The following is a 14,170-nucleotide window of genomic DNA, read 5'->3' as shown; positions in this document are numbered from 1 at the left end:
TCGAGCTAGTGAGACCTAGCAAAGGCAATTAAATAGCAAAACTCTTCCGCAGTATAAATAGTAAGAGAACAAGGACAAAAGAAGGGCCACCAGGCACTCGGGGTGAGGTAAAAATGAAGAAGAAAAACCTATTCCTTTAATAGCCCTGTTGTCAAAAAGGGCAGAGCCCATCCCAGGGGCACAGGGGCTTCGCAGACATCTGCACTGGCACGGCGAGTTCCTCGGAGGAAAGCTGCAAGTTGCAGTTTACAAGGCAGCAGCCTATCGATAAAAGGGAATTTCCACACGAGCTTGGCACCACCGCTCAGAATCGCAGTCTTAAAAAGATGTTTCGAAGTCAAACCCTAAAGAACGATAAACAAACTTTGCACCGCTCCGACCCGGCAAACAAACCTCCTGGCCCGGGACAACACCGGGGAAGGCCCAGGCGAGCAGAGCCGGGGGGGGGGGGGGGATGTCTCGGGGGCTGCAAGGGGGGGGGGGTGTCCAAACGTGCCAGCCGGTGCCTGGCCGTGGAGCCATGGTCCCGCGGCGCGGTGTCACGTCCCGCCGAGGAGACCCTTGCTCGGGGAGGTGTGAGTGGATTTCCTCAAGTGCGTTTTGACAGCTGGGAGGAAGCGGGCGGCAGCAGCAGCTGGAGACATTCCTGCCTGCGCCCCCCACCCCCCACCCCCCACCCCCGGCGGGACCCCCGCCCCCGGCCCGGCCCGGCACAGCACGGCCCGGCAGCGCCGGGGGGCTCGGGGGCTGCTGGGGGAGGCAGGAGCCGCGTGGGGCCCGCGGGGTCTGATGAAACATCTGATGTGCATTACGGCAGGGCAAGGGGAGACACGCACGCCCCCTCCCCAGCGAGCGCGGCACTTCTCATCACCTGCTGGAGATTTTCCTATGTTCCCCCCCCCCCCCCCAGCTACCGGACAAAAGGGAGCGGGCAGAGCTGGCTGCGGGGTTGCTCCGGGGGGGCTTGCGAGGGTGATGCTCTCCTCCCGGTGGTGGAAGGGGGGGGGGGGGGGGGGAGGGGGACGGTGTCAAGGATGGCAGCCCCCCGCCCTGCTTCCCCGGCCGGGTCCGCACTCGGGTACCACCACCCCCACCCCCCCAGGTGATGGATTTGGCCCCAATCCCCCCGGAGCTCGCAGGGTACAAAATCCCGAAGGGGGGAGGGGAAGCGGAGGCTTCCCAAGAAAGTCAGTGCCATAGCCGCTTCGGAGAGGGATTTTTTTTTTTTTTTTTTTTTTTTTTCTTTTCCTTTCCTCCTTTAAATCAAGTCTGGCAATGAGGCGTCAGTGGCGCAGGACGCCCGGCGCGGCAGCCGGCTCCGGGCACGGGCACCCCCGCTGCTCCCCCCGCAAGGGGCACCCCCGGGCCCCAAGTTGCTTTCCCCGCGGCTGCGGGGGGAACCGGCCGCTCGGTGGCCGCCTCCCTCCCTCCCGTGCCCCGCGCTTGTCCAAATCCCGCTTTTTCACCTTCTTTTTCCTCCCCCCCCCCCCGCCCATGCCGCCGGGGGAAGGCACCCACCCCCCCAACCCCTTCGCCGCCGCCGGTGGTGGTGGGGGGTGCAGTCCCTTGCCCCCCGCACGCCCATCCCCCGCGGGCCGGGGTTGGGGTGGGGGGGGGGGGGGCCGGGGGAGGCGGGAGGCTGCAACCTGCCGGCGGGGCAGGGCCGGCCCCCGGCGGGCGGTCGGAACGGGGCGGCGGTTGCCATTGGCCGCGGCGCGGAGCGACACCTGCTCGGCTCCCTCATGCGAGTGACACCGGGGCTCGGCGGGGATATTTGAGGCACCCTCCGGAGACGGCCCGCCGTCACTCCGCGCTCGCCGCCGAGCCGGGCACATGCGGTTCGCGGGGCCGCGGCGAGGAGCGCGCTGGGCCCGGGTGCGGCACCCCGCGGGGGAGGACGCGGCGGCGGCGGCGACGGCGGCGGGGGGAGGAAGGCGCGACCATGTGCGCGGAGCTCCGCGGCAAGCTGCTGGCCCTGGCCCTGCTGCTCGCCAGCCCCCGGGTGGCGGCGGGTACTGAGGCCACCCACCCGCCGGAGGGGCCGCAGGACAGGACCCCGCAGCAGAAGGGGCGCCTGTCTCTGCAGAACACAGGTACGGCGGGGTGGGGGGTGCAAAGGTGGGGTGTCGGGGGGGGGGGGGGTGTCCCCGTCCTCCCGCCTCGCCGCTTCTGGAGCGCCGGGGAAATAGCCGCGTTGAGTTATGACAGGCGTTTTAATTTCGGCGTCCGACTGTCAAGGCATAAATCATCAGAGGAAATAAGAGCTCGCTCCTAATTACCTTTAAAGCCCGGCTTTGCCAAGCACGTGTTGCCCTTGCAACAGCCGCGGCAGCACTCCCGGGCGAAGCGCCTCTGCGGCCGCGCCGGGCACGGAGCGGCTGCCGGGCGGCCCCGGGCCGGCGGGGAGCGGGGAACGGGGGCGGCGGGAGCCCGGCGGAGATGCTGGGCTGGGGAGGAGAAAGTTTCTCGGCGCAGCCTTTGAAACCGGGTCGGGGGGTGACGGGGTGGGGGGTGGGGGGGGGTCGGGAGGCGAAGGGAAGCGGCTGGAAATGACTGGTGCTTTGCCTCCTCCATAGGGAGTCGTGCAATGATGCAACGGACCGGGGGTTTCTCTCCTCCTCTCCCGCCCCCTGCGCTCCCTCCCCCGGGTATTATCTGCCTAGAAAGAGAGAGCTGAGGCGTGCACTTCGCTGGATCGCTTCCCAGCCGTGCAAAGAGAGAGCGCGGGATCCAGACGCTTCCCTTCCCCCCCCCCCCCCTTTCTCCTTTTTCCCTTTTTTTTTTTTTAACACTCTCAGTGCTGCGAGACGTGTTTAAACACACACGAGCAGGAATGCACGAATGCCCATTAGGGACTGCCACATGTGAATCACGGCACTGTGCAGTTCTCAGCACGCTGGAGCCAGGACATGTGATCCGGCAAAGGGTTTGCATCCGGATGCCAACACAAGCACTACAGCTGAGCTCCCGGCCCCAAAAAAGCCCAGCTCCGCACTCTGCAGCTCTCCACAAAGAGCTCCATTTTCCCCCCCCCCCCCGCACCGCGCGGTGCGTGTGTGTTTGCGCAGCTTTTCGCGTGTGGCCGAGACAATCCCGGGAGCCGACCCCGGGGCTGCCCTGTCCCACCCCCAGATGCGCTTCGGGGCAGGTAGAAGGCGGGGGAGGGGGGGAAGGCAGCGGCAGTGATTTGCTTTTGGGCCGGGGGGATGCCGTGTGAACTCCATCAGACTCTGCGTTTACATCCGCGGCTCCTCTCTCTGCCTTGCAGCGGGTTGAAATTAGACCGAAAGTTGCTGTAAAGACTTGCAAATGGACCGCATGGCAAAGGGGGAGGCTGGGGATGTCTGAAACGCGCTGCGGTTCGGAGGGGGATTAGGCTGGCTCCCAAGGGCGAGCTTTAATTAAAGGTACCACTAGGGCACAGAGTACAGGAATTCTTAGCATCCTCAGTTCTGGTCTAAAAGCTGCCCCTGTTTAACTTTATCCCTAGGCTTTTTCAGCAACCACCTTCCCTCTGGCAGTACTACTACATCCATTTTTTTTTTTTTAAAGGACCAGAAGCTGTCTTGTTAAGAATTAGATTTTTGGGGGGTTTTTTTGGTAAGTGAGTATTAGACAGCATTTTTTTATTTTTTTTTTTTTACAGTATTACATAACACCTGACAGGGCAGAATAAACACATATGTAGCAGCTACTTCCAGTAGATCGATTTTATGTTCTACATACATAAATGTATATATTCCATTGATTTCTGCATAGGTGAGGACATAGTTGCAGCTTTATGCAACACTCGGTGCAAAGGACTTTATCAGTGGGAGTTTTGCCATGAACTTTGTAGACATCACGCCAGAGGAAACCCAGTGGTCTGTAAAAAAAACATAGTGCTAAATCGCCAGAAACTAACTCAAAGTACCAGAAATGAGAAATTTTAGCTGGCTGGGTCCTGGGCTTCTCATTTTGGCACTTGAATTTGATGGGGGACTTTGTACAAGTCAGACAGCAAAAATCATGCCCGTCCTTTGCTCCTGAGGAATGCAAAAGCATTAGACAGTTCTCAAGTGAAATAGCTTGACGTAAGCGTAGTGGATTTGGCATTTACTTCTTGGATATTACTTTCATAACATAATACACCCAAGTTTTGGCCTAATTTCTGCAAAAAGTGGGCATGCTGTGGGTACAATAACTTGTCACGTGGTTTTTTTCTTTCGAACTGATGATGTTAGCAGAATAACTCTTTCCTTCCCCGCCCCTACCCACCACCAGCTTCTATGAACAGTTCTGCAAATTAACTGTAATCAATGCTCATTTTAGCTGAAATCCAGCACTGCCTGGTTAATGCTGGCGATGTGGGATGTGGAGTGTTTGAATGCTTTGAAAACAATTCTTGTGAGATCCGAGGCTTACACGAGATCTGCATGACATTCCTGCACAACGCTGGAAAATTTGATGCCCAGGTAACACAGCAAAATGTCCTACGTATCTGCTTGCTTCTAATATACACTTGGCATGTATTTTAATTCCTTAACACACTTTTGAAAAAAAGGGTTACTGTAACAGAACAAATCTACATTTGCACGTGACCAGCTTCCCTAAGAATTTTTCTGTGGAAGGGTCCGGAATCAAGACCCCAGAACAGTAATAGAGCAGCGGTGTGCAACCTGTCCCAGGAGACAGGCTGTCTCTAGCTACAGCTCCCTGTGATCGCTTCTTCCTCCTGTACCCAGGATAATTAAATCGGAACACTAACGTAGCTGAACGTGGTTTTCAGAAACGCTAAGCGGCTTAAGCTTCTACACCATGTTTGTTCAAAGCTGATTCAGAAATGCAACTTAGGCGCCCAGCTCATTTAGACATATCAAAATATTTCCCAATGTGCAGTTATTAAAGTTGGTTCTCAAGACTTGCACACAACCAGTACTGGCAATCTCCGAAAGCTGCTGTACTCAAATAAGTCTTTGGTTCAAGCACTGACATTAAAATACATTACTTAGATGGTATGCGGTATTAAGTTTGTCTCCTTCATTTTCTCCCCAGACCATTTATGCATCATTGAGACATCCTGTTATTATGTCTTATAAACCTACTCTCCCATTTCAGTGTGGAGGGAAGAGAACATTACGACGGGCCAGCGGCATTTGGCTTGACCATGCGGTTTACAGTATAACTTGACTAAAAGCACCAGCTACATGGCACTGTTAAAAGCGTGTTATAAAGTAGAGCTGCCTTGAGGATTCAGCTTGTTCTACCCGGGATGGTGGGACCACCCAACAGGCAACACTGTTGAAGTGCTGGAGTTTGGGGTTCAAATTCTCAAGGATGTACAAAGGGTCTGGCTAACCATTAAAATGGGAATTGTTTCTTCTGTGGGTATCTGAAAATGTTCGACTTAATTTCCAAGTGGCTTCCAGAAAATGCTCGTTTATTTTTGCACAGTATTCTGTCAGTGAACAAAATTGACCAAAAAAGTAAGCGCTGTTGGTAGAGGAGGGAAACGTGGCTGTGAACGCTGAGTGTAGTCATCGATGCCTACTCCCCAGGATCCCCAGATACTGCTAATCAAATACAGCCTGTTTCATACCCAAGCTGTCTCCATTGCAATGCACAAGTATTAAACCCCTGGAGCTTTATTTAATGCAGAGGTGACTTTAGCCTCTGCTATGACATGGCTTTTCATGGTTCATCTCTGTATTATCTACAGTTATTTCAGGCTGCGTTAAATGACAAGATTAACATTGGCCATTTTCCGCTCTCTGCTTTCTGCTCCCCTTTCTTCTCTCTGAAACCTGAGAACTGATGTCAGGTTTGGTTTGTATAAGAATTTTCTTTTTTATCCTTATTTGCCTACTGTGCTGTGTGTGTTTGTTACTGAAGGGAAGGGCAAGTAAGAGTCATTGGTACGGGGAATGGAAACGGATGATAACTGAAGCAGTTCTTTGATCAGCAAGAAACATTTCTGGCTTGAAATAATTTGGGGATAACATCTGCTTGCAGGTCTGGGTGAATCCTAGTTAATGTCAGTGGAGCTGTGACCGTGTACTCTTTGGATAAAGGATAACAAGAATTTGGTCTTCATGAAGCATTTGTGTAAAATAATCTGAAGCTGATGAAGAGATGGGGCAGTGCAGGAGGCTTCCACCCACCTATTGCTCAGCAAAGTAAAGGGAGTCTGAGCAGAGCTGTCAGACTGCGACACGTGCACCGTGTATGGCAACTATGGTATCACATAGCAAAGAGAAAAGGAAGGGATGGGTTTGATGCCCACTAAGCAATTGAATGAAGGAACCGCAAACAGTGATTAAAGAGATGCTGCTAAAGCAGCTTTCCTACAACTTTTTTTAGTTTCTTGATGGCATTTTTTTAATCTCACAATTTCTTGCAGCAAACAGACATCAAGGCACTGTTGGATTATTATTAGTGCTGATTTGAGTCCCTCTCCGAGGAAGTGGTAGTAGAGAAAATACAGCTGGGGAATGGGGCAGATGCGTATAGACAGTGCATACGTGTCTCTGAGTTTTAATTTTAAAATTAGTTTGCAAAAAACCTAATTTGCAGTTAGCGAATGGGTATCTGCTTGTGGTCCTGGGGACCTGAGCCGTGGCAGGATGGCCTCTTCTTTGTGTGAACCTGCTGTGCTGCCACCCCAGAAGCAAACGAAGCCAGGAACTCGAGCACTGACTTATTTCAAGGTGCTTACTTTTGCCCTTTCCCTTGTTGGGCGTTCAGCTGTTGGGACAGAGGAAACCTCAGAATACCAGTGAGGAAGCCCCTCTGTGGTCAGCTCTGCTGGGATAGCAAAGCCAGGTTAACTCGGCGTGGTCTTTAAGGGCAGAGAAACAAAGAGAAGAGGGAGAAAAGCCATTAAGCGATACCCTTAGCAATCTAATAACCCTTGACATTGTCCTACAGAGGAGCAGCTAGCTGGGCATAAATCATCTGCCGTGCTTAATGGACAAAAAACCAGACCTACTCCGTTTCTTTTCTTCTCAGGGAAAATCCTTCATTAAAGACGCTCTGAAGTGTAAGGCTCATGCCTTGAGGCATAAATTCAGCTGCATCAGCCGTAAGTGCCCTGCCATTAAAGAGATGGTGTTCCAGTTGCAGCGGGAGTGCTACCTGAAGCATGACCTCTGCTCCGCTGCCAAGGAGAACGTCCAGGTCATTGTGGAGATGATTCACTTCAAAGACCTGCTGCAGCACGAGTAAGTGCCTCCATGCTAGTGCGGTCAGGGGCGTGGGAGCTCCTTCCAGGAGCACGATGGTGCCAATGGGCTGCGCATCTGCCCGAGAGCTGTTTCACCTCTTTCTGGCCCGTAAGCACGTCTTGTTTTCCCATGTACCAGACCAAGGTAATGCTTTCTTCGCAGGGGCGCTTGCAGACTAGTTTGTTTACAAAGGGCTGGATGTGACTGGAAGGAGGTGAAATGGGTTGAAGTTGGATTTGGCTGTCCCTTTGGTCCTTTAGGAAATACAGTGTTGGACTCTGCTGTTTCCAGAAGCATCTCAAAATGTCTCTGTGCTTTCTGAGCTCAAAGGCAGCATTCCTGACCCCAGTATCTTGTTAAAGATGACAGCTAGAGGAGAAGGGGGAAGAAGGTCTACGCAAAGTTGTCAGTAAGATGGCAATTTCTTCTTTAAATACATACTTTCAAATGTCTTGTAGTTAATTGTCCCTGAAAGAGCTGCAGTCCCCCAGGTAATCTTCCATTCATCTTGCTCCTTATTAATCTCAGATGCCTTTTAATAAAACATGGAGCTGTACAAAATGAAGGCACAAGTCAGATTTTGAGGAGTTCATCCCCCTGACTGGGAACACAGCTGCCCTCTGAGGAATGGCAGGCACGAATCCTATTTGGAATTGATCAAAGCTGCTACGTGACAGCAACAAACCGGGCACAAGCTGTTTGTACCTACTCTTTGTGCACAGATGCAAAAATAGGAGCCTGTTTTTCTTGCAGGTGAACATCTCGCTCCCAAACAAGAAGGCTGAGCCACAGCCTGGCAGCAGATTTAACCTTAGAGCATCTTCCTACCACGCCTCTATGCCTTCGTATCCCTAGCAGATATTAGCACAGAAACCCCGAATCCCAGCAATCATGACAGATACATTTTTTTCTTTTACAGAATCATATCTTCTGGACTTTTAGCCTTGCATTTTCATTGGTCTCCAGAAGAGCTGTGCCCCAGTTCCCTTACTTTCTGTTGAAAACCACCCCCCTAATACTTAAGCTGCAGTTGCAGAGAGACACTCTGATGCCAGTTTACTCTGAAATGCAGAATTGTTTGCTGTGGTTTGTACGAGCTGAACGTGGTGGCCTGTAAGCAAGGTCCCTTCCGTGGATGCTCCTGAGGCTGGGATCAAAGGCAGATTTTGGCCTTGCCGGGGGGAGAGGGGAAGCGGGGCTCCATCCTGCCCAGCAGCACCTCTCTGTGGGCACTGCTCAGGCTGTGTTAGTAGGCTATAAATTGGGTACTTGGTACCAGTTAACCCCCCATCACGTGGCCTATCCAAAGAGAAGTTATCCTTGTTTTACAAATTCACTTAAGCGGGAATGCTCAAAGGCAGCTGCTTATTCCTGGGGAGCTTAACTGGGGGGTTCCCGGTTTGAGAAGAGACGGATCATTCAGCTAAACACCTATAATTTGCACGATCTCATTTAGAGCTTCCTACACTTCATTTTCAGCATCTCACAGAGTCGGAGCTTAGCTTTCCTATGCGGGACTCCCCAAATAGAAGCCAGCCAGCCTCCTCCCCTCCCCTAAATTTAGAGGCCATCTCTGAAGCTTTTGAACTAAGGAACTTGTTCAAGATCAATAGGCAAGTGTGGCAGAGCTGGAAATAAAATCACGTCTGCTGACTTGCAGCCTTGTGCTCGGTTCAGGTACTATGGTCAGGCCAGCTGAAATGCAGAAAGTAAAACAGTGAAGGAGAAATGGGCCAGTATTAATCCGCAGGGCTCTGGCAGACTCTGAATACCTGAAATATTTGGCAGCTGAGCCACTTTCTAGTCATACCAGCAACCTTTTTCTTCCAAAGATTTTTGTAAAGGTTATGTCCAACTTCAAGAACTGATTGCTCCCTTTATATTTTTTTTTTTTTCTTCTTCTACTGGATCACTTTGTATGCAATGTGCTCGGTTCTCTCTCATCTTCTATTTTATGTTTAAAACAAAACCTAAGAGCGGAGCAGCAAGTGGCAGCTCTCAGACTTGTTCTCTGACTCTTTTATTCAGACTGTTTTCTCCCGATGAGCGTTGAGGAACGCGGTCGGGGCAGCGAAGTCTCCTCCTGAGTCAGCTGTGGTGGGGTGGGGGTCAGGCTGATTTGCTATGGTGGAAGTGGTGACAGGCCCTGGCAGATCGGTCGCTGCTGCATTCCAAGTAACTTTTTTTAACCGACAGAAACAATCCAAACATGGGAAATATTTGGAGATAGGGGAATAGGTGGCTCTCCCAGATTAGTCATTCGAAATGAGTTTAAGCAGTTGGGCAAAGTAAAAATCAGGGTAGTGTCAGACACTGATCATAATCTGTTGGTTTTCCTCATCTCTTCTGACTTAGTCCATGGGAAGAGATGTAGACTTGTCCACAGCCACCAGAGCTGGTGGACTGTGTGCCCAGAAGGTGCACCCCCACCACCCCACACCACCATGACTGCTGACCCCAGGCAGTTCTCCGCTTGTGCCGTGGATGGTTCCTACCGTGGAAGACTTTTAAGCACGTCCTTCTGGGCCTGCTAGCAGCGGTTGTGTCAATAAACAACATCAATATTGACCCACAAAACTTGTGACCGCAACTATTTTAAAATCGCTGCACTCGGTGACCCATGGCTGAGGCAGCCAAAGTGCCTGCGCTCGGGCGGCGTTGTGCCGTGGGGCACGGCGGGACAGGCGGGAAGCAGAAGCGGTATTTGGTCATGGCTCGTTCGGAGTCCTTATTTGGCTGGGAAAAGGTATATACTGAAAGCTGTACTCAACGCTGTAAGGAAATGAAGGGAAAAAAAAAAAAAACTTGGTGTGGGAAGAAACAGTGCCACCAAAGCAGATTTCCAGGTGTCTGCGCTCTGTGCAGTCGGATCCTGAGTCCAGATAGGATCTTGCCTGTGGTGGAGATCAACACCTAGTGCTTCAGGGAAAGCTAAAGATGATGAGAAAAGCCAGAGAACCTCTAGCTGAGTATCTGGTGCTCTTCACAGAGGTGAGGAAAGGCCTCCTCCTTGCAGACCGGTGATCAGTGTATGCTCCGTACCAGCTGTTCACCTGGAGATAGCAAGCAGTTTGATGAAGTTGATGGCTCTGCTCATGAACAGGTTTCCTTTTGTCATGTATCCTGACTAACAAAAATGAAGGGGCACGGAAAGAGGTAGAGGCAGGTGTGAGATAGCAGTTCTTCCCATTTGCCAAGCCTGTAGACCTCTTACTCCTCTGGTGGACATTACAGTTCTCCCAGAGCATCCCTGGTGGGGGAGCAATCAAGGCAGATCCAGCACTTTGAGTGAAGCTTCGTTTGACAGGATGCCATCGCGTGCATTTCTTACAGCAACGTGGCTGATCAGAATATAGTACATTGCATGATAAACATACGGTGCAGAATTGCTGTACGAGGCTGCCGAGTCCGTGGGCAGCAGGGGGCTAACGCGACTGAACTGTGCTGTGCACGAGGGAGGGTGAGGTAGAGAGGCCATTACGCTCGTTTACGCATAGATAACCCTTATATATTTTTTGACTCTGCTCTCGCTGTTTCCTTTACCTCTAGGCCATATGTTGACCTAGTGAATATCCTGCTCACCTGTGGCGAGGAGGTGAAAAAGGCAATAACAAGAAGCGTCCAGGCCCAGTGCGAACAGAACTGGGGAAGTCTCTGCTCCATTCTGAGCTTCTGCACCTCGGCTGTGCACGGTGACGCCATCCTGGGTCCCGAGAAGAAGCCCGGTGAAGGCAGCAAGGCCGCTGCTGGCCGCGGGGACATGCTGGCCCACTCCGACTCCGACCACAGGGAGAGCTCGCGAGCATCTAAGGGAGAGAGAGGTACCAAGGGCCACCTGAACGCCCATGCCCGGGTGAAGGCTGGGGGCCACGGTCCCAAAGGGGCACATGGGATCATGGACCGGGCAGACGAACTGTCCGACTTCTCTGACATCCGGAGGTGAAAAAAGGCACCAACTCCCCGTTCCCCCCATCCTCCCCCTCCACTGGAAGCCGCCTCCGTTGAGTCCCATCTTCCCGTCTGTGGACATTCCAAAGCATTTCCCATTCAGAGGTCAAGCACAGGGCATTGCAAGATATATATGGACCTCAGCAACAGTGTATATAGTAGCAAAGGGAGAGCAGTGGCAATGGGTTATCGATGCAGCAAACTCGACACTTGAGCAGCCACCAAATGTGGCAAAATATCTCCAACTAAATTCTTTTCCCCTTTTCTTTGGAACGGACGTCAGTTGAAATTTAGGATCTTGTTTGGGGATTGTTGGGTTGTTTGGGGGGTTTGTTTTTTTTCTCTTGGTCCCCTTGGCTGGGGAGAAGGTTCCAAGAGGGCTCTGCCAGATTGCATGTGGCCGCTTGTGGCTTAGCACCTCCGCAGGTTTAGGGCGCAGCCTTACAGCAGATGGCTGAATTCCAGGGGGATTTGGTTTCTGCCTGTGGCTGAGAACACAAGAGCTCAAGGCTCTCTATGTGACACTCTATAATGAAATAGCTACCCCGTCTCTCGCACGGGAACTGTGCAGTTGGAGCTCCACCGCTTTCTCTTAACTAACTTCTGAGCCATTGTTCCCATCCGGGTGATGCTGCCTAGTTTAAGTGCCCCCTGTTTGTTTTTTAACCACTGCATAATTTGACACTTGCTAATCCAATCACTCCAGCGTATCGAAGGCGAGTCGTCAGCTTCCACACAAGGCAATGCGACTGTTAAGACTTGCACAGTATGGAGGACCCCCACGAGTATGCTCGTGGACCTCTAAAAACCCTGTGCATATTCTCTGCTCACACCTGCCCACTCAGTGACAGAGGTCCTCCAGCCCTACGGACAGCCCAAGGTTAAAGGATGGGCATAGGCTCAGACAGCGAAGGACCCCGTATACTTGGTTCTTCTGCAGGGCTGTGTTGAAGGCCCGTCAGAAATCTGTCTCTCCTTACCAGTAGCGTGGTGCGGTTTGCTGGGATGTGGAGCCCCACTCTAACCTGCCTGTCAGCTGTGGTTTATCCAAATGCCAAAGATAAGGAGAGGGGGTTGACTTGGGTTTTTTTAATTGTCAGATAATGACCACCAGTCTCTGCAGAATGAGTTACTAAAGATGAAGAGTGTCAAGAGCTTATTGTCTCTAAGCGGTGCAGTTTTAAGTGTGAATGAGGTGTTTGGACACATCTCTCCTACCCCCTATGCAATTGTAATTCTCAGGTTGCAGATCTGCAATCCTATATCCCCAGATACTGTACTGGAAATGGAGGTTACAGCATCCATGGGGACAGAAGGGTGAGCTCTTCAGCTTCCTCTAACGAAAAAGCGAGTTTTCTTAGAAAGTGGGAATCGCACCAGGGATTTGAGCCTTCTCATTTAGAAAGTTTGGGAGGAAAGCTGTGGGGGCAGGAAGGCAGTTCAGTAGAGACAGAACGTACCCGGTGAACTAACGTACGTCTTGTCGCATGGTGGGAAGGAGCTGTATAAACAGTAGAGGGTGTTGGAATTTGGCTACAATCTCCAACTCAGATTTTAGTTACTGCTAAGTGAACACAGCTCCTAATAGCTATATTCAGGGTTTAATGCATGTATCCACCCGCAGAAGTTATAGGCATTGCTTTTAATAGAAGCCACGTAGGAAGAAAGAGAGGACCGTTAAGTTGAAAAGGTGTGTCTCTATGTGATCACCAGGTCTTTTGTTTAAAGACGTGACCTTGATCCTGCCTGATTTTAGCGAAGTTCTGTGACAGAATTTTCATTTGGCTTTATTGGGAAGAGGTGGGATCGGGCCAGGTACTTCTAGCAGCAAAGACCATGCTGACCTGAGGAGCGGAGCTCTGGCGGTGAGAGTGCCAGCTGCCCCGTTGGGTTGTAGTGAAGCTGTCCCACGGATGGGGCACCCAGGCTGTCCCATGGAGGAGCTTGCCAAGGTTGGGTCAGGCCTGCCTCTGATGGCCAACTCCTCTGCTCCAAAACCAAGTGGCTGCTGGTGGGACCATAAGAGGCTTTCTAGCATGCCTCCATGGGTTTCTTGTGAGCGTCCTCTCCCCCTTGGTGACATATAGCCACCATGAAGAACAAGCTCAAACCAAAAAGACAATCCAAGCGTTTTAGAAAAAAAAAAAAACAACTAAAAAACAACAAAAAAAAAAAACCAACACACCAAACGCAAAACAGAGACAACAACTCGCTACCAATGTAATGTTCTTGCATTGAACTAAACTAAGATCCCTCTCTCATTAGAGGTCTGATTCATCAATGGGAACCAAACATATAGATCTACATCTTTGAATGTCTCAGTCAACATATCACCTCAGCATGCATACAGTTTTATTTGTATTCATTCGTTCTGTGGGGGAAATTGTATATTCCCCTTGTTTAGTCAATGAAAATTTGGGGGGGGGAGGGCAAGCTGTGGGTGGGAGGGATTTCTGTATAAGGCATAACTTTTTTTTCCTCTGTGTGTGAAGATTTTATGTGTTCATCTACTGATTCCACATATGCTATTATTGTAAATATTTAACATTTCTATTTATTATAGTGTCTCCATTTAAAAAAGAACACTGCTGGCTATGATAATTTAAACGTACGTCATGACCTGTGTTGTATATATTCATGCCACTAGTATGTTTTTTTATGTTTAAAGCTGCATAAATATAGTTTTATACAGTTCCATAATGTTATTGACAGCATAAATCATTTATTTATTGTTAAACCTTCTTTCATATCTAACAAATAGGGTGCGTTTTACCTGAGATTATTTTATTGCGACATCTACATAGCCTTAATTCTTTATAAAAAAGAAAAAAATTGTCCATTTAGATACTGTATGATGCTTTAATTCACATTCCTTATGAACTTGCTGTTCATGAAGGAGGTTTAGCTTAAAAGCCAAGGTATGAATGTTTCCTTTACGCTTTGCATCTGGAATGAGTCTTGTTCTGGAATGAAAATACTGGGAAAAGCAAAATGCCTACTGGAAAAGATAGCAGTAAACC

At 50.7% G+C, this 14,170-nt stretch overlaps 1 protein-coding gene across 1 annotated transcript; it reads left to right on the top strand.

Moving 5' to 3' along the window:
• The first annotated feature begins 1,769 nt into the window (after positions 1–1,769).
• STC2 (stanniocalcin 2) lies at positions 1,770–13,569 on the top strand. The gene is made up of 4 exons (XM_049829260.1): positions 1,770–2,093; positions 4,312–4,454; positions 6,988–7,199; positions 10,752–13,569. The coding sequence occupies exons 1-4, from the start codon at positions 1,943–1,945 to the stop codon at positions 11,143–11,145; spliced, it is 900 nt and encodes a 299-aa protein (XP_049685217.1). The 5' UTR covers positions 1,770–1,942; the 3' UTR covers positions 11,146–13,569.
• Positions 13,570–14,170: the final 601 nt, after the last annotated feature.

The sequence above is a fragment of the Accipiter gentilis genome, chromosome 26 (assembly GCF_929443795.1).
Source record: "Accipiter gentilis chromosome 26, bAccGen1.1, whole genome shotgun sequence".
NCBI lineage: Eukaryota > Metazoa > Chordata > Aves > Accipitriformes > Accipitridae > Astur > Astur gentilis.
Note: the sequence above shows the minus strand (reverse complement) of the source record. Positions and strands in the feature narration are given on the sequence as shown.